Below are 27,481 nucleotides of genomic sequence, written 5' to 3' on the forward strand. Positions count from 1 at the left end.
GTACAATCAGCCAGCGCAGTCGTCCCTATTTAGTGAAAAATCTAACTAAGGATCGGAGAATTCTTGTAGCAAACTTATGTGTGTGTTTTTTCAAGAAAGCAACCATTCATTTGTGTTTTATTTTCATTTGTTTTTATTCATTTGTTCTTCATTTAATTATTTTATTTAATCATATGATCATTAGTCATTTATATAATTATCATTATATCATTTTACTGATCAGTAGTTAATGATTTGATTATTATTACTGATTATTTGTCATATTATTGTTTTTTTAATATTTTTTTTATATAATTATTGCTTCATTATTATTTCCATTTTTCCATATTGTTATAATCTTATGACTGATGATTCAAGCGATACTTATTTTCATGAGTAAGAGATAAGAGAATGTCTCCATTTCAAGGTCTGTATTGTCTCTGGACAATGTTGTGAAGCAGTAATTTTCCATTGCTGTTGCTTGTGGTAGAATAACACTTGTTGGATTTATACTGGACAGATGAAATCTGAGCATTGAATCATTATACACAACTAAGATTATTCAATAAACTCTGCTCTTTCTTTATCATAATTACTCCTCGCCTCCTGCTTCTGGCTCCTCTCTAGTTTTCTCAGTCAACTCCTATATTGATAGGAGACTGTTAATTCAGTTGAACACTGGTTAACAGTTTTAGGTATTAGAAACTTTGCTGACTTGTTGTCCATTTTCCTGGAGAAACAGACATTTCCTGACAAGATCTGGCGTCTAGGGCTGGATCGAATGTATCTGGTGTGGAGATGGTGGTCTAAAAATAGGTAAAATGCAACATTTTGTGTCTGCCGGTTTGTTTACTGGAGTTCCATTGGCATTTTTACACACGTTAATTCTGAATAATTGAATAGCAGTTTAAGAAATATGTTCAATAACATCAGGCGAATGAGTGATGTGGATTTTGTCACATGACTGCATTTTGGATCTTTTCAACTGATTCGGACCAAAGCAATCAGTGTGGTGTAAAAAGGACCCAAAAATGACAGAAAACTGCTACAATGTATCATTTGTTGCCCTTGATATGGACCAAATGAACCGAACCACAGATGTGAAGGAACCCTAAAACATATGTTGGAATAGTTAGCAGTTTATTCCACTGTGGTAACCCCTAATATAGAGACTAAGCCAAAGGAAAACGAATGAACGAGTTAGTATCTAATAAATAATTACTAGTAATAAGTTTGATATTTTCTTGAGCTATAGACGAATTACCGGTTTGTATCGATTCAGGATGCATGCGCAGCGAGGTTGCAGAAAAAAAAAACAGGAGTGCTAGCATTTACATCGAGGGAATGACACCCGATGCAGTATGATGAGTTTGTTGTTGTCTTAGAAATAAGTTATATTGATTAAATATATGTATTAATTACATAATGCGGGCGACGCAGTAGGTAGTGCTGTTGCCTCACAGCAAGAAGGCCGCTGGTTCGAGCCTCGGCTGGACCAGTTGGCGTTTCTGTGTGGAGTTTGCATGTTCACCCTGCGTTCGCGTGGATTTCCTCCGGGTGCTCCGGTTTCCCCCACAGTCCAAAGACATGCGGTACAGGTGAATTGGGAAGGCTAAATTGTCCATAGTGTATGAGTGGGAATGAGTGTGTATGGATGTTCCCCAGTGATGGGTTGCAGCTGGAAGGGCATCCGCTGTGTAAAACAAATGCTGGATGGGTTGGCGGTTCATTCCGCTGTGGCGACCCCAGATTAATAGAGGGACTAAGCCAAAAAGAAAATGAATGAATGAATGATTACATAATGCTTTCAGCGTATTATAACAGCTTGTCACCCAGTGATAAGCACAGCGATTCGGCAAAATTAAAATTAAAGTGAGAGGAGTTTGTGATAGCACCCTCCCAATGGATATTGGATAAGATGAAATGGCCAAGCATCCAGTCCGAAATGTACAACCATCACATTTAAATTCAGTTTTACTTTACTCCAGATATGAGAAGTGCATGCTGTTTAAACTCCAAACAGCATGCACTTCTCATATCTGGAATAAAGTAAAACTGAATAGTTAAAATAAACTAGTAGCTATAGAAACATTAAAATATACTAGTAGCGTACGCTTTTATAGATTGAATGTTAAAACAGCTTGCCATAGCGCAAACGTTGTATTCAGTCATCGCCAGTTTACTTTATAATTCAATCAGCCAGTATACCGTACACTGTGTGATAACAAGAACCATTATCTGTATGATTAGATTAAGTCCTCAGTATTCAAACGCGATCTTTTGTTTACATCTGAAGTAACCGCCCATTTAAAGCCAAAGAGCATCGCGAGAGGACGGAAGTGACAGGCTGTTGCTTACATTCAGAGCAGCTGTCAGGATCCGTACAGTCTGAATAAATGGCTAAAGTGGAAATCGCCCCTTTGAGAGGCTGGGGTGATTTCTATCCGGGCTCAGATCGCTTCGGCAAACCAGATACACGAGATTTGGCGAAATGGAACAACAGAGTGGTCAGCAACCTCCTGTACTATCAAACCAACTATCTGGTGGTAGCTATACTTGTATTCCTGGTAGTGGGGTAAGTCCTTTGTACAACGTCATGCATGCAGAAACTCTATAAAAACAATATTAAAGTATTTGTAACATTCAATGTGAACTTTAACACAAATATCGGATTGCGGAAAGTATCGCGAGAACATTGAGCTTTAAATATAGGCTACTATACTGTATTTGAACACAAACTAACATGTCATTTAGTTCTACTGTATTGTTGTTGTTAAACTGAGATGTATACCATATGTCCAATAGTTCTGCATTGTAAATCCCATGGTACACAATATTGCAATATCCACTGTATGGTATATTATTTTATGGGTATTTCATGTTAAGCTGTTCTTAAGCGATAAACTTTAAGAAGTGTTTTCCCATCTGTCCAATATAGAATATGATGTGATTTCCACCTAAATATAGTTAGTTGATCCTGACAGACATAGCCGTGTTGATATATGGGCAGCTGTGTTTGAATTTGTAAGCCAGTTTAATGTCCAAGAGAGGATGGTTTGCCTCTAATATTATAACTAGTTGCTAAGACTGAACAATATTTAAGGGTTTAATCACATGACACTTAACATGAGCAAAGGTCACGACAGTATTTTGTCATAGTTGCTTCACAATCATACAGCTCTTACAAAAATGAGTGTTATAATTTTTTGTGCATTTTTAAATATCATTTTACTACAAAAAAACTTGGGTAAATTAACCCTCTACTGCACGCATTATGATAAAAAAAATATTTGATTGTTTTTATTTTCTTAAAATGGCTTATCTTGAAGTGCTGTAAAAAAAATATGGCAACAACGTCCAACAGTGGATCTAACTTAGAATTGTCAAATTTAGAATTTTCCTTATAATTATTATTTTTTCGTTTGAAATTATTTAATTGGGTTTGCAGTATTATACGCTTTAACTTATAAATAACACCTTTCCAACAACTCGTATTCCAACAGCTTTCATTTAATCCATTGTTTTTTGCTGAATATTATTAAAAACAAACCTAATATTGTATTATCATGTATACAACATACTGTAAATATAAATATTTTCTCCAGTAAATATTATAACAAATAAATAACAATTCTAGTATATCCAGATGCATCAGAATAATTTAGCTAATAGCTAACAATTTTTATATATTATACTATGTACTATACTACACCTGTCTTATCTGCCTCTGAGCTAACTTACCTGAACTGTCTCTATCAAATGTACAATCTATATCATTCTCATGGTCACTAAAACCCATCTCATCCTCACTTTCATCTGCAGGAAGAGCCAGTTCTGTCCTTTTCCTCTTTCACTTACCATAGAACATGGTGGTGCTCACTAATGCACTGTTCCCTGTATTCATATCTATTCAAAAGTAGTATTACCATTAAAACTAGATTTTATCCATGATGCAAATGTCATTAACATACAAGTAATCAACATTATATTACTGGATTTTATGTTGTTATTGTTACAACTTAAAAGTTCACAGCTGACCTTGCTAGCTAGCTAACCCATTACAGTATTGCATGTTCCACTATGGCAACACATACATTTGATCGATTTACAAAAAACTAATTTGATAAAAAACTTTTTAGAGTTGTGAATATGTCATCATAACTTACTGGAGGTGATGTTTCAGATTTTTTTGTGGATCTGACATAATTGGATCCTTTGTCTTTGTTGACGTTTACGTTTGCATTCAGCAACTATATACTCACATTAAACGCCAGTCTGTCAGAAATCGTGCTACAGAAAAACACTGCACGTCATGTGACTTAACCAAGGCACATCATTGGCTACACTAAGGTCTTCTCTTTCCAACAAAAAAAATCCAATGTTGCAAAAATTCAAACTTCAATTGAAAATTCAAACAGTGGCAGGGAAATGAACATAAGTCTCATGTTGCCATATGATGACACCGTGCAGTAGAGTGTTAAATTTAGTGTAGCAATAACATGATTTATTTGTGGTTCACATAATAACATGTATTAACCCTGTTTTTTTACTCCCTTTAAAAACCTCTGTTATTTGTTGTCAAGTTTATATAATTATATACTTTATATAAAGTTTATTATACTAATTATGTTCATGTTAACACATGCAATGTTTCCTTTTATCAACAATATTTTATGGTATTTACACTTTACAGCCACTAGGTGTCATCATCGACGCATGCTTACTTTCTTAAAGGTTTAGTTCACCCCAAAACGAAAATGTACTCAATATTTGCTCACTCTCAGGTGGTTACAAACCCTTATGAGTTTTTTCTTCTCTTGGACAAAATAGAAGTTATTTTGAACAAAGCTGAAAACCTTGAAAAAGAAAGCTGTAACCTGATTTCCATATTAGAACCAGTGGTGGAAAGAGTAATGAAAATCATACTTAAGTAAAAGTACCTAAGTATGCCTAAAAATGTAGTGCAAGTAGAGTAAAAGTATTTGTTGTAAATATTACTCAAAGTATGAGTAAAAAGTAAACCTTTCAAAAATACACGAGTAGTGAGTATTATGCTGTGAAAAGCTGATGCATTTACATGTAATTTGAGGATGTGTGTAAACGTAACATTCTGTAATGTATTTAGTTATTTCCCAGCAGGCACACGACATCATAAAACATTAATTATGGGTCAGATTAAGGTTGTGATGTCAGGTGACCAAAATTCAGTGTCTAGTCAGCGTCTAAGGACAACATTATTTTGATGTCAAATGACATTGATATTTGGTTGATTTTAGGTTGTTAGAAAGTGACCAAAATCCAACGTCGAGCCAACATCTTAAACCAAAATCTTATTGACGTCAAATACTGACATTTATTCATCAGGTATGGCAACCAAAATCCAACATCTGATAGACGTCATAATTTTAACGTCCACACAACATCAAGCTGTAACATTATTAGACATTGATATTTGGTTGATTTTAGGTTGGGCGTTGGACACTGACGTCGGCCTAATGTTGAGTTCTGACGTCAAACTGATTTTTAATTTCTTAACAAAATGCAATGTCCCCACAAAGTTGGAGTACAACATCTATCTGACATCATGTTGACATCTTGTGCCTGCTGGGTGTTTAAGGCCATTTTGGTCATCATACAGTAAACATCTGTCTTCCTCTCATCAGTGACATGCATCTAAACAGTCTCTGGGTCAATATGTGTAAAGATTTTGGACATCTTCTTGGACACATTTAATGCTTCCAAACAGTTTGCTGCAATTATAAATCGCCCATGTCTTGAGGTAGTTTTTTATGTGGCCATTTACGCTCTCTATGTGCAATTTGATTGGACAGGAATCACAGGACTGATTTTTCTAATCCCCATAGACAAGACAAATAAAGTAGTGACCGCAGGTTGAAAGTAAGTAGTGTAGTAAAAGTACCAATACTGCACTAAAAATGTACTCGAGGGAAAGTAAGAGTACACATTTTTAAATCTACTTGGTAAACTATAATTTTCTGAGAAAACTACTCCATTACAGTAATTTGAGTATTTGTAAGTTGTTACTTTATACCACTGATTAGGACAAACAATTGGAAGTCAATGGTTACAGGTTTTAAGCATTCTTAAAAATAACTTACTTTGTGTTTAACAGAAGAAAGAAACTCCTAGAGGTTTGAAACAAGTAGAAGTAAATGATTACAGAATTTAGATTTTTGGGTGAACTAAGCCTTTAAGCTGTGACTGTCAGAGATGGTTTTATTACTGGCGGTGACTTCTAGTACAAGTTGATGCAAGCTTTTGGTATCACCAATTAAAGATTTAATGAGTTAAATGCTTATTTCTTAGCAGACTTTGAAGCATAAATAAAAATCAGTTTTTCGGACACTTAAGTACAACACACTTAAGTTGAACTTTTAACAGCTTTATATGTACTTTCTTAAAGTTATTTACATTACTATGTACATATATGTAATTATATTTGACTTCTATGAGGTCCATTGAGCAGGGGCTGGAGATGATATTTAACTGAAATCAGGCACATTCATTTCCAGAAATATCATCTTATTTACTAATAAACTTTTCAATTAAATGTGCACTTTTAAAGGTCCTGTGAAATTAAAATAAAAAATGTCAATGTTATTTTCAGTCTGTTTTATGGATGTCCATAAGCTAGTTTTCTCCAAAACAGTGACAAAATTTGTATTAAAAAATATAAAACTGTTATTAACATCCAAAGCTTGTAGTTTGTCACTGCTGCCTAAATCTATCAATTTTTTCATACGATTTTTTCATGTCACCTCATACTTTAATTTCTCATCAACTCTTGACCAATCAAATGCTCTAGTATCTGACATGCCCCGCCCTCTTCAAGAGACTTCTCGTTTGCTTTTCATTTGATGCGCTTAAGCTCAACCACTCTCACTGGCAGAGCTGTGATTAAAAACTAAACGCTATTGGGTGCTTTTTAAAAGGGGAGGAGTTACTCTATGTACCACTCTCTTGATTTTTTTCAGTTGAGATTACGTTAAACATCGAATAAAAATGCAGATTTCAAAGCACTTTACAGAACCTTCAAAGCACAATAAAAGAGCACATTTAATGCAATTATACATACTATAACCGTGGCCTCAATAACATTCCGTCGTTGTTTATTTTCTGTCCACAGCTTCTTAAATCCTGTGAGCATGTTTACGGGAGCAGTGGTGGTGGCATCTGTCTTCATAGGCTCTGTATGGGCAGGAGAGAACAAGACCTTCATTAAAAAGTTCAAGAAGGAGAACCCAAGCTTGTTTGTTTTCCTGGTCATGGTTGTGAGCTACTTCCTCATGTCTCTCTTTGGTGGAGTCATGGTATTCCTGCTAGGAATCAAGCTGCCACTTCTGTGTAAGTTTCTGAAGAAACCATCAAACATTTACTGATAGCTAAAATGATGCATGACAAAATGGGATGGAAATCTATTAGATGGAAAGCAATGAAACGTAAAGGCTTGAGTAAAACTTGCAGCAGTTCTGTTATTTTAAAGGGCACCTATGATGAAAATCATCTTTTGTAAGCTGTTTGGACAGAACTGTGTGGATGTATAGTGTAATATAAAGATAATAAGTCTCCTTTTTGTAAATTTCTTGACGTTGAAACAGGATTTAAATTCCTTTCACTTTGACGCCCACTGCAACGTGACGTAGGAGTGCGGTTTCCCCACCCACCAAATTGATTTACCATGTCTTTATATTAAAGGGTATAATCATATCAACAAGACAGGACGTGCGCAAAGCAACTGGGATTATAAGATCTGTTTAGCTCTCTGTGATCATCAGTCACTATCAAATGTGATCAAGAATGAGTATTACAGGTTTAAAACCTTTTTAAATCAGTGCATGTTTGTAATGAATTACAGTGATTTTACCGTCTTTATTACCACAGCTGCATGTCAGTACAATTATAAAAGAAGACACTTCAATTCTGGTTTGTGGACGTTAAATCAGGTTTATTTTGTACATTAACATAACGGATATCCATACAGCAGTGGATGTTAACGCGTATCCTGTCACATTTGCTGTGAAAAAACATTGCAAGGTTAAACTTGCACACTGTGTGTGTGTCTGTGTGTGTGTGCGCGCGTGAACTTTGTAACGACATTGTGTGTCACTCATTGTAGCAGAAAAGCCTGAATTAACTCCACAACAAATACCTCAAATAATCATTGGGAAAGTTCTCACAAATGTTACGTGACATCTGCTTCCATGTCCGTCAACGTGTTGTTTATCTGACGCAGCCGAGGCAGAAATAGGCCTTGAATCCATATGTCTAAAATTCAACTATTTTTAAGAAAAAAGCGTAGGAACCCTGATTAAAGAAACACCCCCAGGGTCTTAAAAAAACGTAAAATGTCTTATATCTCAAAATCCAAATTTTAGGCCTTAAAAAGTCTTAAATTTACTGAAATATTGTGGTGCAGGTCTTAAATCTTTTTTTAACAGGTCTTAATTTTCCTTTGTTTATGTATTGCTGCTCAATCTGGCCAAAAGCCATACAATCACCAACAATCCATCTCTATAAAACTTAAAAAATTTTAATCAAAAAGGTCATTTTAACTCTATTTATCATAATGGTTTATATTATTTTCCTTACAATAACATTTGTTTAAAAGTTCTCCATGTATTTACTGCTGAGGACATCGACCTAGACAGATTGTTGTCCATAGATTTAGTTCATTATAATTTTTCAAAATTTTGTTCATTTTTTTTTTTATTTTAAGGAAAGTTTATGTTGGAAAAAAAGTGTATGGATACAAGAAGAGTTTGCTTGTTTTTACACAACATTTAAACTATTTTGCTAAGAAATAAAATCTAAAATATAAAATTTTTTTATTGTTAATGTAATATTGTTTTATTGAATGTATTAGGTCATTTTTTTTGATAGGGCAAATAAAAATCTTTTCCATCTAGGCCATGTGAAAAATGTCTTAGCCTTTAGCCCTTTATGAATATAAAGTTTCATTTATAATGGTCTTAAAAATGTCTTAATGTCTTAAATTTAACTCAGAAACTTGCAGAAACCCTGACACCTCTTTTTTTTGGAAATATGCTCATTTTACAAGTCAAACAGTTATAAGTTATTTCATGAGTTAAACAGTGGGTTTTTACCATTTCTGAATCATACAATGATATTACGCAGCACAGTTACCTAGCTGGGGACTACTTTCAGGTGCTACATAATATCATTGGGACTGCTGCAGCCATAGTACAGCAACAAAGTTCCTTCGGTAGCCACATCGACCTAGAAAATACTTTTCATTTTACGTGAGTGTTAGTACACAATGAAACAACAAAAGACTTGACCTTTAAAGGGCACCTAGGTTACACCTTTTTTCAGATTTAATATAAGTGTTTTGCGTCTCCAGAATGTGTCTGTAAAGTTTCAGCTCAAAACACCCATCAGATTTTTTTATTATACCTTAACTAACAGACAGACTTAAAGAAAGCAGATCTCACATAGCGTCTATGAGAAATACTAAAGTAAGAACTTTATCAATGAGTATTTGTTGTGCATTTGCATCGATGAGTCACACAAAGTTCACGCGCGCACACGCACGCACACACAGATACACGCACGCACACACAGATACACGCACGCACGCACGCACGCACGCACACCCACACACACACACAGACAGAGGGCCCGTTTAGCTTTGCACTCTTTTTGCACGCAAATGTGACAGGATACAGGTTAATATCCACTGCTGTATGGATATCTGTTATGTTAATGTACAAAATAAACCTGATTTAACGTCCACAAACCGGGATTGAAGCGTCTTCCTTTATAATTGTTCTTACACGCGGCTGTGCTGATGAAGTAAAGCTAAGCTAAATCGCTGCAATTTATTACACGCGTTCACTGTTTTAAAACATTTTAAACATGTGAAACTTACTCTTGATCACGTTTGATGATGATTGATGATCCAAGCAAACTGAACACAGCTTTTATTCCCGGTTGCTTTGCGCACGTCTGGTCTTGTTGATGTGATTATGCACGTGACTACCGGGACATGTTAATACGCACAGCTGTCAATCAATTCGGTGGGCGGGGGGACCGCACTTCTACGTAAAGTTGCGGTCGATCTGAAAACCGCTCAAATTGGTCCACCGTTTTTATGTTGCTAAATTGAAAAAAAAAGGACTGGGTGTGTTTATTTCACGCCAATATGATGGTCTATACACCATACATGCTCATATGTCTGTCCAAACAGCTTGAAAAGTAGATTTTTCACCATAGGTGCCCTTTAAATAGGAAAACTATCAAAACTCATTTTGGAATTTTTTTGTGAGGTGCTAATGGTCTAATCTGATTTATTAATTTATGCTAAGCGAAGTTAAACGTGCCTCCACCAGACCCGGAGATTGGCTGAATGGGTTAAAAAAGGGTAAAGCTCAAGTATTTAAGAGCCTATTTCCAACAAAAGTGGAGTGTTCCTTTAAGGCACAAGTGTCAAAGCCAGTTCCTGGAGGGCCGCAGCTCAGCACAGTTTACTTCCAACCCTGCTTCACGCTTACCTGCAGGTTTCAAACAAGCCTGAAGGACTCAATTAGTTTGATCAGGTGTTTAATTAGGGTTGGAACTAAACTGTGCAGAGCTGCAGCCCTCCAGGAACTGGATTTGACACCTGTGCTTTAAGGGATTCCAAACCATTTCTTCTGTTAAACATGAAAGAAGACAATCTGAGGAATGTTTGAAACTGGTAGCCCTTAACATCTATAAAAAAAATACTACGAGTCAATGGTTTTTAGTATCAAACATTCTTCAAAATATCTTATTCTGTGTCCAACAAAAGAAAGAAAATCAAACAGGTTTGGAACAAGTGAAGGGTGAGTAAATGCAGACAGGATTTTAGGTTTTGAGTGAACGATCACTTTTGAAACTTTTGTGATTTTGCATTTCAGTGATCTTTGCACATGCATCTCTTCGCCTAAGGAACATAAAAAACAAACTGGAGAATAGGATGGAGAGTGCGGGACTCAAGAAATCACCCATGGGAATCATACTTGAAGCACTGGGTCAACAAGAAGAAAACTTCAATAAAATTCAAGACTTTCTGGAGAGCAAACTCAAGGAGTGAATCTTCTTTTCTCATCTGAGATTCTCACCAAACAATGAAGAAACTGGTGCAATTTGTGAAGCTCGCTCCGTTACTTTCAACATGCTTATTTGGCAAAAGTATGTTTTATGGGAAAAACGTGTTGTTTGTTTACATCTCAGGTCAAATGAAATTAAAAAATGGTCTTTGAGACATATTTTTTCTAACCTTAATGAAACATGTTTCATATTTAATGTGTTAATGTATAAGAAGGTTTCCCTTATTATAAAAATTCTAATTATAAAATGACAAGAAGTTTATGAGTTTGAACATCTCCAAATGTTGTAAAGTGTGATGATAACTGGAATTGTACAAGAGTGACCGTTTTTAATGGCAGCTGAAACACCTTGTATTGGAATTATTGTCTTCAGTTTGTTCTTGTTTATGTGGACTTAATGAACATTGATGTATTTTATTATGCTGCTCCAGCAATAAGTAAACAATCAGAGTATTGTATTACAATGATTTTACCATAGGTTAGTCAAGTCTAAGATCATCACTTACCTTTTGGTAAATTCTATAATCCACAGCCTGTGTGATCAAAGAAGAGCCTGTGTTCTTACATCTATGCAAAAAGAAAAGGTGTTAATAAAGACCCATTGTGGTACATAATTTGTTTCATTTTAATCAAACATGGATTACTGAAATCTGAATGACTAAAGTTATTTTAGCAATGCATTATTTGCAATCAGTAACAATTATTGTATTCCACAATCAAATGTGTTTGAAATCATGGCATTGCACAGATAAACCACTAATGCGTCCCAATTCGCATACTATTCGTCCTAAATAGTATTTGGAAATAGAACTATTATATCCTAAATCATAGTAGGCCTATGTTGAAAAGAATATGCCAATTTACAGGCAAATTTGAAGTGTAGAAGCGTCCGCTGATATTCCACACAATGCATTGTTCGTTGGACGTGAATTTGATTAGAACTACACACGCAGTTGAAAAGTGTAAATAAACTACAAACATGGTGGACGCGCGCGACCAACCATCAAGTCGAGAGGCTTCGGTAAAGACGTTTGTATGACTGTTAATTAATATCTAGCCAACTGGAAAATATTTAAATCCCGTTTTCTGTGTTATATTTCATCTGCAACAACAATACTGAACTTATATAAAGACGTGTTTGGACTAACGTCTGAATGCAGAATTAATCAAACACCTGAGGAGATTTCTGCTTCTTCAATAAGGTAGGACATTAATTGCACATATATGTGGACTCATAACTAATCAACACAACGATTAGTTATGTCCCAATGTCCTTATGTCCCAAAGCTTGCAGATTCTGTTACACACTCAAAAGTATATATTTTTCCTTCACAAAAAAGTACATAGCCTACTTTTAAGGCGTAGTAGGCCTATACGTTTGTGAATTGGGACGCAGCACAAGTATAAGTTGGTCACGTGACCTCAACATGTTGACCACATGTAACCCGTGTCTTGTAAAATAAATCAGCTTTTATTAGGCTACTGAATGACCAAAATCTTCTGAGTAGGCTATACATGATAATTCCCCAAATAATATGACTGAGCACAGACCACGTCCACGTTGTCAACAGCTGTCTCTCATTACAGACCCACAAAACGACTGAACTTACACAGAAGATTGAGGAGTCGTACATCAAAGCATTGAGTCTTTAAAATGTAAAACCTTGACAGAAATGATGACTTTTAAGGTAGCTTATCTGCACATCTGAACAGTCGTCATTCTGTCCCATTAATAGTTTTCTGCAGTAGATCACAGGGTGTTTCAGAGCAGCTCACATCTGTGCAAACTCACCTGCAGTAAATCATGTGGCTTTCCCTCCATCTGAAGCAACCTGCTGAATCAGCAACTTCACTTTCATGTGTTTACATTTAAAAACAGACCCATTCTGGGCTCTCTAACTGTTCACTCTTTTTTACTGCAACTGCTGAGCAAATAGATTTACTACAGATTGTGTCCCCACATATCACAATGCACTGTACAAATAATTTCTTCTCATGATGTTTGAAGAAAAATGCTACTGGATGATCTGCAACGCCATTTAGGGTTTGTTACTGTTTTATCTCTGTTGTTTGACTCAACAAAAAGTAGCTGGTAACATTCACTGACTTATTTTAATCTGTATGCTCCTCAATTTAGAACTAACCTGGGTAAAACTAGATTAAAACACCCAACTCTTTGCACTTACTAACACATAAAGCACAAACCATAACTCTGAAATCTTAATTCTGTAAAGGATTCTTAAACTGCATCAATCAGGGCAACTGGAGCCAGGAAAACATCCGAAAAACACTGTAATTTGAATGGCATCTACACTCATATCAGTCTCCTTATTTTAAGGTTCACATAATCTTGGATCCAGCCTGTATCCAGAACAGATGGCTGTCATGGACATCAAAAAGTAGGGAGAAGGAAAAGTAGTAAAAGAGGATATTTTTTTAATGCTACTGCGCTAAATTGCTATTCGCTGTGAACAAACAGTGTCAGTCAAAGCATTGGAAAACAAAATCGACCAAATGCAAAAAAAAAAAAATAGCATATTAATTTTTATTGAGCAAAAAAATTAAATAAAGTAAAATAAAGCAGCAAACATCCAGGTATATTTTAACGTAACTTTAAACGTAATTGTGTATTATTTGTGGACTTGGCAACTATGGTTAATGTGCACAAACTAAGGTGCGCGGCGAAGGGGCGTGACCAGAGGCGCTGTAATGTTACAGCAGTGAAAGCTGAAATGCCCTCCAAACGCTGCTATTTCCACAGAGCTCGTTCTGTTTCTGTATCTGGGCTTTCAAAGGACACGACACAAAGAGAGAAGTGCTTACAGTTTAATTTAAATTATGTTCCAGAGAATTATAAAAAATATATAGCGCTAGTATTTGACAAAGGAGAACTTCCAGAATCTCTCTCAGTTCAGTGCTGGATTCGGCTAAAAACTCCTCCAACCGACGAAGCTGTGGATTGTGAGCTACAACCTGTAAGTATTTTAATTGGTTACAATTGATCAACAGGAACAGTTTCTAGAGTTAACTGTATGTTGTAGTGAGGAAGTAAACGAGGATGTAAACAACAGGAAATGCTGTTTGGCACTGCTAACAATTTAGTTACAAATTCATATTTATCTGTCAAACTACTGTAAACAGCCACTATCTTCAGCAGTGCTGCAGTGCCTCTCTGCATTTGCTTTCAGTGCTTTGCTATGCGGCCGCTTTCCCTGCATTCTCAAATAACAAACTCGCAAAAGATATAAGAATATTTTATAATACTTACACATGCTTATTCCGAATATATGTGAAAGACACTTGTCAGATTTTATTTTAGAGAGCAGGCGTGAGGTTCACCTGTGTCCTCTTCATTTTTCTGTCTAATTCAGTCAGCTAAGGCTGCTAACAGCTTCTCTGTTTACACAGTGCAAAAGCATATGCTTGTAGGGGTGTGACGTGGAGTTGATCCGCTAATCACAGCACATTTTGTTAGCTGACCAATCAGAGCCTCTTGAGGCGGGCCTTTCAGTAGTACTAGGAAATAGGACAGTCGTTTTCATGTTAGCGTAGTAGCTGTATATAATCAAAGTAAGATATATAAAAAAATAACGTGATTTTCTACAAATGAAGCATGAGCACACATTGCTTTGCATCTTATAAAAACAACTAAGCCTTAAAAATACACTCTGGACCAGCCCTTTAATGCAAGATGGATTTTGATCAGTTGGGAATTTTTTTACTAGCTCATCAACTGAAAATAAAAAGTTTTGATAGCTATTCTGGGGGCATTGTTTCTGCCATTATAGCTGTAAATCAGGGTGCCATAATGCGAGAGGATCTTACACTCGGCTCACATAAAGGATCTCATGGACTGTTTGCTGAGACTGTGGATTAATGTAATATTTATATAATTTTCAGTTTCTTACCAGCGGCGGTTCTAGATCAGAGTAACAAGGGGGGATGGGCGTGCAGGGGGTACTTGTATTTTTAGGGGGCACAATTTAACATTCATCACAAACTACTAAAACAATTATTCAAAGTCATTTTTTTATGAATCACACTGCAGTCTTCATAAACATTCATTCATTCATTTTCTTTTTGGCTTAGTCCCTTTATTAATCTGGGGTCACCACAGAGGAATGACCACCAACTTATCCAGCATATGTTTTACACAGCGGACGCCCTTCCAGCTGCAACCCATCACTGGGAAATACTAATACACTCATACACCACGGACAATTTAGCTTACCCAATTCACCTAGGTTATACCACATGTTTTTGGACTTGTGGGGAAAACCGGAGCACCCGGAGGAAACCCACGCCAACATGGGGAGAACATTGAACTCCACACAGAAATGCCAACTGACCCAGCTGGGGCTCGAACAGCGACCTTCTTACTGTGAGGCAATTGTGCTACCCACTGCGCCACTGTGCTGGCCTGTCTTCGTAAATAAGCTAATTAAATAACTTAAACTCGAAATAATCTTCCATGTTCATTTATTTGACAAGTAACTTTGTATTGGAGGGTAAAACATTTCACATTTTTACACCTGTAAGCTTTAACAGATACAGTTAAAGTCCATTTTTGCCCTCCCATTAATTAAAATAATGTTTCCCAATTGATCTAAATAAAACCAAGGAGATTTTCACAGTATTTCCTATAAAACACAAATAACTCTTCTGGAGTCATGTTAAGTCTTATTTCTTATAGTTTATTTCTTGAATAAAAGCAGTTTTTCCTTTATAAAAAAAACTATTGTAAGATCAGCATTATTAGCCTCTTTTAAGAAATATTTATGGTGTATTTTTTATTGCCTACACAACAAACCAGATATACAATAACTTGACTAATTATTCCAACTTTCCTAGTTAACATAACCTAGTTAGGTCTTTAAATTACACTTTAATATGAATCAAAGACTATAGAATACTTAAAGGGACTTTGTATACAACTCTCTTGCTAAATATCTAGTAAAATATTATGCACTGACTGTCACCATGGGGAAGATAAAAAAGTAGTTATTAGAAATTAGTTAGTTAAACTTTTATGGTTTAAAAAACGTGTTGTAATAAATCATGCGTTGATTACTCGTGCTTTATGTCACGACTGAAATCAAAAACGAACGAAGGCAAAACTAAACGAGTTGAATATTACTTTTACATGAGCGTGACTGAAAACTGAAATGGATCAAAGTGTTAATCTGTTCTCGGGCATTTGCCGACTGTTTGTAAGTTCAAGACTGCATTTCCTAACGTAAAACTATGTACAGTCAATTTCTGAATAATAATAACAACCTCTGCATAGCCGAGGACTTCCTCTATTAAAAGTTTTGAAATCGCTATTGAAACAGTCGAGTATAATCAACAGTGGACATTTTGATAGTGTTTCACGACATGAACATGACTGAAGTTGAATCTTTTTATTACCTGTGTCAATTTGGGGGTTAACTTCTGATGAATGCGGGGAACAGAAGTGCGCGGCACTGTCAAGGACAGAGAGCGAGAGCGCGCGAATGATCACCGATGGCTGATCTCGCTTCTCCGTGGCGTTTAGACAAAAAATACGCGTCCAAATTTAGGGTGGCCAGAGGGGGGACCGTTGACACGGGGGCAACAACCCCCCCACCCCAGCCCCGGTTTTTCTATTTTGTTTTTGACAATTGACTAGCAGTTTATGATTCACCTAAAGAGCACAGATTTAGCTTTAATAGTTATAATTACAAAAATGTCAAATACATCTAATATAGCCCGCGGGCTAAGTTCACAGCACATATTAAATTCTGAATGAATAATTATTTTAAAAGATTTATGTACGAGTGTCTCTGGAAGAAAGTGAAGTCTCCCTCCTCGCTCTGTAAAGGTTAAACATGACCTCATCTCTAATGACCTTCAGGTGCATAAGTTGACCATTGTTGCTAAATTTTACACCACCGTGAAATGACTCTTTAGTTCAGGGGGGTAGTGGAACAAAGGAGAGCTTTTGACGGCGCAGAAGATGTAGCAAGTTTGAACGGTGCAATTGTCAAAAGTAAAAGGCTTTGAAGGACAAAGTCTCAAATAAAGTCATTTTACATGAGCAATTGTGTGGTTATTCAGGTCTATGTATGGACTGAGACTCTGTTTTGGAAAGAAATAAGTAAATTAAACACCCCTTACCCAGTAGGAAATTCCGTTACGACAATGTTGTGTTGAGAGCCACCTTTTTCCATATGTGACTGATGCTGCGTTATAAAATAGAAAGGTGTCATATTTTAGTGCAATGCATTCTGGGAATTTGAGACCCTGAATTTGAGACCTCATTCACGCTTGATCCCCCTGAAGGACATCAAAATAAAATGTATGAACAAGATTGTTATGTTTATTTAAGATACAGATCCGAGCAAACTATTCCCCCCCCCCCCCCCCCCCCCCCTTTAAACAGTTAAGAAATAGTTTGCTCTGACCTGTATCTTAAATAAATATAATAATTGAAATAATGGATAACTAAACAACATTTGACCACCCCTATAATGGTTCATACCATTGCGAATGACCAAAAATACCTGAAACCAGCTAATCTAGAGCACCGACAGACAGCACAAGTGTTCACAAAACAAAATTCATAAAACTAGATGGATTGTTTGTATTTTATTATACACTTGCTTACTGATGGAAGTTAAAATTAAAGTTAAATAAATACGTGCAGTCTTTCTTGGTTATCTTTATATATATATATATATATATATATATATATATATATATATATATATACACATCAAATGTCATTGAGAAAAACCATTCAATATCCCTCAAAATACTGAAAACCTGATAAGTTTGATAAATAAATTAGATTTAATTAAATGAAATAAATTTGCTTCACTGAAACATGTTACACAAACTAAAATTCTTAAATCCTAAAAAATCTAAAATCCTGCTTGCATTCATGTTCTCTATTATGGTGCACTTCCAGTTAGACTGCATAGTGAAAACTGATTATAGATGCTGTATGTAAGTTTTTGACTCTTCTAAAGCATAAAAATACCACAATATGTTTGCTGATATTTAAGAAACATGCTAAGTGAACATTCTTGTTTATCTGAAAAACAATGCTGAAGTCAGATATTCTGCTTCTGAAAAGTATTTTCCGTGCCAGAACGCTGTTTGTTTTGGTTATTTAACCCGCCCACTGCCACTTTAGCCAATTATATTTCAGTACTCCGGGTTGCCTTGTTGAAAAACAGCAAATTTCATTCATTCATTCATTCAGAAAGGCTCTCAAAGCATGCCCCTTTGACCGAAATGTGATGGGGGACAGTAGCAAAATCCAAAATGAGATGCAGATTCAGAGCTCCACATGAGGTTATTAATTAGCAAATAATATAAATATTACAAACCTAAACATTAGGTGAGCAGATTACATTGTAACCCCGTGTCCTAACAACATGCTACGCGAAAAGAAATGTGGCTGTTTGCACCAGACGAAAAACGACAGAAATTTAAATACAGCCATTTAGAAGCACAGAATAGTTTCTAATATATCAATTCGAGATCTTGGTTCGAACAAAAACTCCTTTTATTATGGATAAAATCCTTCTATGGCGTGCCGTTGTCTTTATATAGAACAATCTGGCAACCTGCGCTTGCGCTTGTTTTGATCCAGGAATGCAATACCTAGGTCAACCACTGGGTGTCAAACTTACATTCTGCACCTTTAAGGTATTTGCCTGAGCTCACTGTTTTGTTCCTCCATATTTGTAAGTCACTTAAATTTGGACAAAAGCATTAGCTAAATGTAAATGTCGATTGTTTTCTCTTTGTATTCCGAATAGTGCAGTAAAATGTAACACCCATAATATCGCTATAATAATGTTCAATATTATTAATATTTCACGAGTTTCCTGGGTTATTCATGGCCTGAGAGGTAGCCTAATTTATTTATTCTACTGCAGTAGGTACAACTTTATCTTTTCAGTACTCAGTGTATGAAATGTGAGGAGATTAATGCAACCTCATTGTACCCATATATATATATATATATATATATATATATATATATAGAGAGAGAGAGAGAGAGAGAGAGAGAGAGAGATAGACACTTCACTGATTGTTTACACAGAAGTTGCTCCCATAATTCCTGCAGTTTTTCATTGGGTATAGAACAATATTGGATACTGTCTGTGAAGTTTAAAAGTGGTACATATAACCACAACCCCACTTGACAACTGTAAGAATTATGTGTGTGTGTGTGTGTGTGTGTGTGTGTGTTGATGAAACAGTAATAGATGGCCATTGTTTGCAGTGGATGAAATCAGCTGTGGATGACCTGGCTGATCTCAGTACAGCTGGAGGAGGTTTAGACAGAAGCGCACAGCTGCAGTATATCCAGTCTTTCAGAAGCAGTGTAGGGTGAACCGCCTCAGGCCTCCACTCACCAGAACAAAGCCTCCGTTTCTCCAGAGCAGAGGGCAACAAGAGGACAGATGAACTTCAAAAAACACCCTCAAATCACAGACACTTACTAAACATATCATGAAATTAGGCAACACGTTATTGCGATACCTTTAGACAGCTTTTGAACTTAGTCAACTAGCAATTATTTGAGTATCAGTAAACGGTTTGGTTAATATATGCGAATGCTTTATTTTGATGCTCCTCACCAGTGGTGGATAGAGAACTGAAAAATCCAAAATGTAGTGCAAGTAGAGTAATCTGTTGGAAAATTACTCAAACAACCCAGGCTCATTCAGAAAACGTAGCCCTATATACATTTCTGGAGAACGCAAAATACGTCACAGGAGCTACGTTTTTTTTTTTTTTTGCAGTTTTTGTTTTCGTGAATCCATCAGAGGCTGACGTATACGCTTTTTGAGATCCTAAATTTCTCTCATGAGTGCCATTCGTGCCTGCTGTCCTCGCGTAAATCCACCAGAGGCTGCTGTCGACTGCCTGACTTACAGTGACTGAGTGATTGACTGACCCACCCTCCTCCTTCCCTAAACCCAACCAAATAACTGATTTCTTATATCTATGCCAGGATGACAGTAACTAATATTTGACTAGATATTTTTCAAGACGTTTCTATACAGCTTAAAGTGGTTTAAAGGCTTAACTAGGTTAATTAGGTTAACTATGCAGGTTAGGTTAATAAGGCAAGTTATTGTATAACAATGGTTTGTTCTGTAGACTTGAGGCAGATGGGCTACAGCAGCAGAAGACCACACTTGGTGCCATTGCTGTCAGCTAAGAACAGGAAACTGAGGCTACAATGCGCACAGGCTCACCAAAATCGGACAATAGAAGATTGGAAAAACGTTGCCTGGTGTGATGAGTCTCAATTTCAGCTGCAACATTCGGATGGTTGGGTCAGAATTTGTCAGCAACAACCTGAAAGCATGGATCCATCCTGCCTTGTATAAACGGTTCAGGCTAGTGGTGGTGGTGTAATGGTGTGGGGAATATTTTCTTGGCACACTTTGGGCCATTAGTACCAATTGAACATCGTGTCAATGCTACAACCTACCTGAGTATTGTTGATGGTCAGCATCCATCCCTTTATGACCACAGTGTACTCATCTTCTGATGGCTACTTGAACATGACAATGAGTTCACTGTTCTCAAATGGCCTCCACAGTCACCACAGCTCAATCCAATAGAGCACCTATGAGATGATGTTGGAATGGGAGATTCGCATCATGGATGTGCAGCCGACAAATCCGCAGTACCTTGTTGAATCTATGCTAAGGATTAAGGCAGTTCTGAAGGCAAAAGGCGGGCCAACCCAGTATTAGTTAGGTGTACCTAATAAAGTGAGTGAGTGTACAGTATATATAAAGCAGTCAACATATGAAGTGAATAAAGTTTTTCTAAATTGTCTAAAAGACAAGAATGAATTTAGGGCAACTTTTATGAATGTTTTGAACCACTTTAAATGATGACTACTGTATATATACACACTGTAAAAAATTAATGACCAAAAGGCAAGACAACAAATATTTTTATGTTGCTTTAATCAGGTTTCAAGTAAATGTTTTAAGTTACACAAAGCTTAACTTAATATTTTAGTCAGTTTGATTGATGTAAGTTGAGTTGACTAGAAAAGTTCATTTGATTCAGCTATAAAATTTAGCAAGAATTATTTTTTAGTGTATAAGTTAAGAGTGTATATCCAAATCAGAATGTTGGTTAAAAGGTCACAAAATATTTCAGAACTCTTTTTAGAAAGATTTTAACTTTATGAATCTGTTTTATTATAATGTATTAATGCATCATCTATATTTATTAAAGGTGTAGCATAAAAAGCAGGTCAGTCGCATGATCTCTCCTTACCTCATTCTGTACACAGATGACTGATTACTTATCTTCACAGGAGTGGCTCATGAGACTTCAAACACGTTCTTCTGGTTTGATACTGTAGTACATGCATGATGACGGCCTGCTTGTTCTCATGAGAAAAATCAGCCTAACTATTAGAGTGTGTAGCTTTAATAGGAGCGCTTTACAAGCAAACCTATACACTCATTAAATATTTTACCTAAAAAGAGTTTTCTAACAAATCACTTTTACTACTTTTTACTGCCTTTGAAATAACACATGTAAACACTACTGGACAACGTTGAGGCTTGGTTAAAAGAATAGGTTACCCCAAAAATGAAAATGTAATTATCCTCCACATGTTCCAAGCCTGTTTGGGTTTTTCTTCTTCTTTTGAATACAAAGGAATATACTTAAAGGTGTAGTATGTAAGTTTGACACCCAGTGGTTGAACTAGGTATTGTATTCCTGGATCAAAACAAACGCAAGCGCAGATTGAGGACCAAATGGAGCGAGTCTGAAGATCGAGCCTAAAGGCTGATTTAAACCGTGTTCTAAATAAAAGCAACGGCACATGACAGAAGGAATTTTCTCCATATTAAAACCAACTCCTCGAATTAATATATTAGATACAGCTTCTATTTCTTGCAGGTGAACAACAGAATTATGACAATGATCACCTCAGGTGCACCTCATGTGCTTCATTCAGTGTTAAATGCTAACAATGTGAGTTTGAATGGCATTTTACATGACATTTATTGCCATACCACTGAAATCAGCAGCAGATGGTTCGCCTCAGATCTTAAAAATAAAACAAACCGTTTGAAATTGAACTTCAGAACTGTGACTCAAAACCAACACATATCAGTGATTCAGCATCTACATTTAATAATGTTAAAGAAGGTTCATATGTATTAAATAGATTATAAACCATTTCATGAGTGAGTGCATATTCTGTGCTTCTGAATGGCTGTATTTAAATAGTCTTGTGTTTGCAAACAGCCAAATTGCTTCTCACTAAAATCTCAGCACGTATCGTGTTGTTAGGACACAGGGTTAGAATGTAATCTGCTCATCTAATGTCTACGTTCCTAATATTTATATTATTTTCTATTTAATAACCTCACGTGGAACTCTGAATCAATATCTCATTTCGGATTCTGCTAATGTCCCCCAGAGGTTGCATTTTGGTCACAAGCACATGCTTTAAGAGCCTTTCTGAATGAATGAATGAAATACGCCGTTTTACACCAAGACAACCAGAGGTGCTGAAATATAATTGGCTATAATTGGGCGGGTTTAAAGAACTAAAACAAAGACAGGTGTTCCGGCACTTAACAGACATTTTCAAAGCAGAATATCTGACTTCAGCATTGTTTTTCAGATAAACAAGAATGTTCACTTGGGATGTTTCTTAAATATCAGCAAACATATTATGATATTTTAATGCTTTCGAAAAGTCAATAACTTGCATACAGCATCTTTAGGAATACTAAACGTCATTGACTTCCATAGTATTTTTCGTTTCTACTATGGATGTCAATGGCTGCTTTTTATCCAATAGTATTCATAATATTTTGTTTTGTGTTCAACAGAAGAAATTCGTAGTATTTTGAAACACCTTGAGTGCGAGCACATTGTGAGGAGAGTTATTTCTGTTTTGGAAGAACTGTCCCTTTAAATAAAAACAAATGGTTGTATGTATGTTTTGAGTAAGTGTGAATGTTGCCATCAAACCCTGGTGTGCACCAAACAAGTGAGCCAAAACACACTCGAATGCATTTTAAAATGAATACAACCATCATTTTTATAGTACTGAAAGCATATGAAGATAGGCTCAGTGAAGCATGCAACTTCCCTATTGCATCCCAGCAGGTGGTGTTTCCTCAAAGTCACTATGAAAGTTAGATTTCCTATTAAATGCACTCAACCATTCATGCACAATATTAACCCCCAAAAAGGCAACCAATGTTGGTTTTTGGCTTTTAATTCTGATGAATATTTTTAGACAAATTACTAAGAACCAGCTTGAGAAATCCAAACTATATATTATATGCTTTGAAAATGATAAAAACAAATCTCTCTAAAAAGTAAAAAAAACAAAGAGAAAAAAAAAGTATCAAATGTTTTTACAGTATTTACAAATACATATACAATTCCCTTCTGAAGAGAAAATAAGATGGGTCACGCTTTTCAATCTTCCAAAGTCCAATAGGGTATAAAAGTGCAGTAAATGACCACAATTGTACCTGCCTAATTGTTAGTGACGGTATAAATACAATTAAACGGTGATGTGTCAGTAATTAGAGCTGTTGCACGTCACTTGAGGAGGATTAAAAAGGAAGTTGAACACTTGGCACCGACTCAAGATGATACAAAGAGGATTTACAAGTACTTGGTAAGCCTGAAAACAGAAATACTGCTTTGTGATTGGTCCAAAAGTTAGTCTTAACAGCGTTAACCGAATGGAAATGCAAGAAAAGGCTGATAACTGTTATTATGAATGTAAAAGAGTGAAAAAATACTGTTTTGTGTTCAGTAAAATGTCAAAAGCTTGAAGAATCCAAGTGTGAATATAGTTGTTGAAGGTGTCAATCCTCCAGTAAAAGACCTGGTTAAGCTGAATGTGAATGAATGAAACACTGAATGTAAAGCTGTGGTGCAGTTTTGTGTTCAGTCTATGAACACACAACTTAAAAAAGAACTAAAGATCAGCATTGCAGAATACGTTTGCTGAGAAATTCGCACACAAGAAAGAGAAATCTGCCTTGAATCCTTCATATCATGGTGAAGTATTAATGTCAAATCCTTCAATATCACAGATTGGGGTTTAAACAGCAAGTTCATTCAGCCCCACAGCATCGAAAAAACCTCCCCCACAGTGTCTCTCTGTGTGTGTGTTGAAGGTGAAGTGCTATCCCATAAGTCTGTTCACAGAGAGAATGCATTGTCCTCTCTTAAGTCGGCTGGCAGGATCGTCTCCGCAAGCCTCTCGTCTGGCTGCATTCCTCATGTTAAAAACTTTTTTTGCCATTAATAAGCATAAGAAGGCACCTGAGAGTGAACAGAAAACAGTTTGTCTCACTCTCTACACTATCGTTCCAGGTTTGGAGTCTTCGTGCCAGTATATCGTCTGCTGGTCTTCAGAGTCAAAGCTGCTGTCCATTGGGCTGCTGGTGTGGGAATCGTGGTGGCTCACGTCTATGTAGGATCTGCAAAGAGAAACGACGGTCAATATGTAATATCTTGGAGGAAAACAGAAGTGTGGACAATTACTTCTATAAAGAGCTGCATGTTTTACACCACAGTGACACATAAAAAGTACACACACAACACCAGATATACTAAAATCCAGATAATTTAGCAAAAACAACAATGGTACAAAAATAAACACTCGTGCGGCTAGTTTTGCAGCATTGAGTTTAAAGGAATTCAGTATATCTGGTGAAGAAACAAGCTTTGTTTCCAAATTGATGATTTATTGTTTTGTTTTGTTATTGATGCATGTAAACTCAGGGGTGTGACGGTACTCAATAATCATGGTTTAGTACATACTTTAGTTTTTGCTCCAGCAATGTAAATAGCAGGGAAACAAAAGGCTTCTTAAAGCGATAGTTCAACTATAAATAAAAAAAGACTTTATATTTAGTCGCCTTCAAGTGGCTTCAAACCTTTTGAGTTTCTCAAAAAAACACAAAAGAAAATATTCTGAAGCAAGCTGAAACCCGGTAACTATTGAGTTCCACAGTAGGAAAAACTAATTCCATGGAAGTCAATGGTTACCGGTTTCTGACATTTTTCTAAAAGTATTCTTAGAAACTCAAACAGATTTGTAACAAGAAAATATATTTTTTTTAAGGTGAACTATCTCTTTAAGATAAAGATCTATCCAATTGCTGCACATTGTCATTTTATACCTCATTTTTGGATTATAAATTACTTTTTTATGCTTTATAAACTTAAAAATATGTCTATGTCTGAATATTATAGGAACCATGAACAAAGTTATTCGCTCATTTCCAGAAATTGTTTAGGAATTAATCCCAATCTCACCACATTATGGTATTAATGGTGTAATGGTTATACAAGCAATCTATCGATCCATCTGTCTGTCTGTCTGTCTGTCTGTCTGTCTGTCTGTCTATCTGTCTGTCTATCAATCTATCGATCTTGTCTATCTATCCATCCATCCATCCGTCTGTCTGTCTGTCTGTCTGTCTATCTATCTGTCTGTCTGTCTGTCTATCCGTCCGTCCGTCCATCTATCCATCCATCTGTCCATCTATCCGATTGTATCCATCTATTGATCCTGTCTATCTATCCATCAGTCTGTCTGTCTGTCTATCTATCTATTTACCTGTCTGTCTGTCAGTCTATCCGTCTATTGATCCTGTCTATCTGTCTGTCTATTTTACTATCTACCAACCTATCTACCTACCTACCTACCTACCAACCAATCTGTCTGTCAGTCTATTGATCTTGTCTATCTATCCATCCATCCGTCTGTCTGTCTATCAGTCTGTCCGTCCATCTATCTATCCATCTATCTGTCCATCTATCCGACTGTATCCATCTATTGATCCTGTCTATCTATCCATCAGTCTGTCTGTCTGTCTGTCTGTCTGTCTATCTATCTATTTATCTGTCTGTCCGTCTATCCATCTATCGATCCTGTCTATCTGTCTATCTACCAACCTATCTATCTACCTACCTACCAATCTGTCTGTCAGTCTATCCGTCTGTCTATCCATCTATCGGTCCTGTCTATCTATCTATTCATCTGTCTGTCTGTCTGTCTGTCTATTTATCTGTCTGTCTGTCAGTCTATCCATCTATCGATCTTTTCTATCTATCCATCTGTCTGTCTATCTATCTATGTTTGTCTATCCATCTAGTCTATCTATCCATCTGTCTGTCTGTCTACCTAAAATATGATAAGATTTTTATTTTTTTTAAATAATTCATTTCATGCTAGAACTAGAAAAAATTAAATAAATCAAGCTCACTCGTGCTCTACTGCAATTAGAACTGAAACTCTATACTGTTTAAAATCACTAAAACTAAATCTGACACCAATTTCTTAATAGTAACTAAATATTTTGTCAATATTAGACCAATATTACGCTCTATATCATCTGGAAACTTTCTGATTTTGACAAACCATAGGTTGGGCTTTAAAATTTGATACTGGTTTATTTAAGTTAAGATATCTAAGACTTTAAAACATAACAGAAAACACTGGTCACAAATACGTGTACCATTACACCCCAAACGCAAACATGCTCACTAGACAGATTTCAAGGTTGATTGAGACAAAACATCACTGAACACTGTTAAACACTCACACACCTGAAGCAGACCATACAAAAACACACGTATGCTAGTCAAAACTTGCACACAGCAATCAAAGATATGTAATGCAGAGTCACATGCTTCCCTTCAAAACGAGACCTCACCCGACTGGAAGAAAATAAAAAACAGAAAATCATCCCACCACCAGTGAGTAAGGGCTAGAAAAGAGTTGTGGCAAACCCCCCTCGAGTGATTGGCCAGGATTGTCAAGAGAGTCCTTCATGTCTCACCACTGTTTTACGTGTTGTCTCTTTCACTAGCAATCAGAGTAAAAGTAATCCGGGTCATAACCACTGGCAACAGCACCAGGCACCTCTAAAGGCACTGGCAATGGGCTTCTCCTGCCCGGAGTCATCCACCCGTAGTCGGGTGGGAATCTGTCCAAAAGAGGGTCAGGAGGCGGAGCCAGCAGACGGGGGTCAGGGCTGGTTTGGGAGGAAGGGTTAGCAGGAGTCAGATCAGTGTTCATGTGTGCTCATTGCTAGAGAGAGACAATTGACTGGATGTATGCTGACGCTTAAAGGGATAGTTCACCCAAACACAATACTAGGACTCATCCTCATGTTGTTGCAAACCCATAAAACACACATGATAAGTGTGGAGTGTGTAATCAAAACATTGACAAAAGCAGGATACAGCTATTGGCAGTTGTCCAAGTCCTTTTATGCTTTACATAAACTCGGTTCTTGTGAAAAATTCATGTAATTATTGAGCATTTTCCACTTAAGTATTTAGCAATTAATCACTGTCATGGACATTAAAGTGTA

General features: G+C 36.3%; 2 protein-coding genes across 5 annotated transcripts in view; one reads left to right on the top strand and one right to left on the bottom strand.

The window, feature by feature from the left end:
• The first annotated feature begins 2,162 nt into the window (after positions 1–2,162).
• arl6ip5a (ADP-ribosylation factor-like 6 interacting protein 5a) lies at positions 2,163–11,704 on the top strand. Its single transcript, XM_056459132.1, has 3 exons — positions 2,163–2,554; positions 7,127–7,344; positions 10,899–11,704. Exons 1-3 carry the CDS (start codon positions 2,376–2,378, stop codon positions 11,072–11,074), a joined length of 573 nt encoding a protein of 190 aa, XP_056315107.1. The 5' UTR covers positions 2,163–2,375; the 3' UTR covers positions 11,075–11,704.
• Positions 11,705–23,143: 11,439 nt separating this feature from the next.
• Positions 23,144–27,481, bottom strand: part of frmd4ba (FERM domain containing 4Ba) — a 92,747-nt gene continuing 88,409 nt past the window's right edge. For 3 of the 4 annotated variants that reach the window (XM_056460372.1, XM_056460370.1, XM_056460369.1), the window contains exons 23-24: positions 26,945–27,139; positions 24,485–24,574 (exon numbers count right to left, since the gene is read on the bottom strand). In XM_056460372.1, the coding sequence (XP_056316347.1) occupies positions 26,971–27,139 (169 nt within the window). In that variant the 3' untranslated portion in view covers positions 24,485–24,574; positions 26,945–26,970. Of the gene's footprint in view, positions 24,575–26,944; positions 27,140–27,481 lie in introns of all 4 variants that reach the window. The other variant, XM_056460371.1, reaches the window with a different exon arrangement.

The sequence above is a fragment of the Danio aesculapii genome, chromosome 6, assembly GCF_903798145.1.
Source record: "Danio aesculapii chromosome 6, fDanAes4.1, whole genome shotgun sequence".
In the NCBI taxonomy this organism is placed as follows: Eukaryota; Metazoa; Chordata; class Actinopteri; order Cypriniformes; family Danionidae; genus Danio; species Danio aesculapii.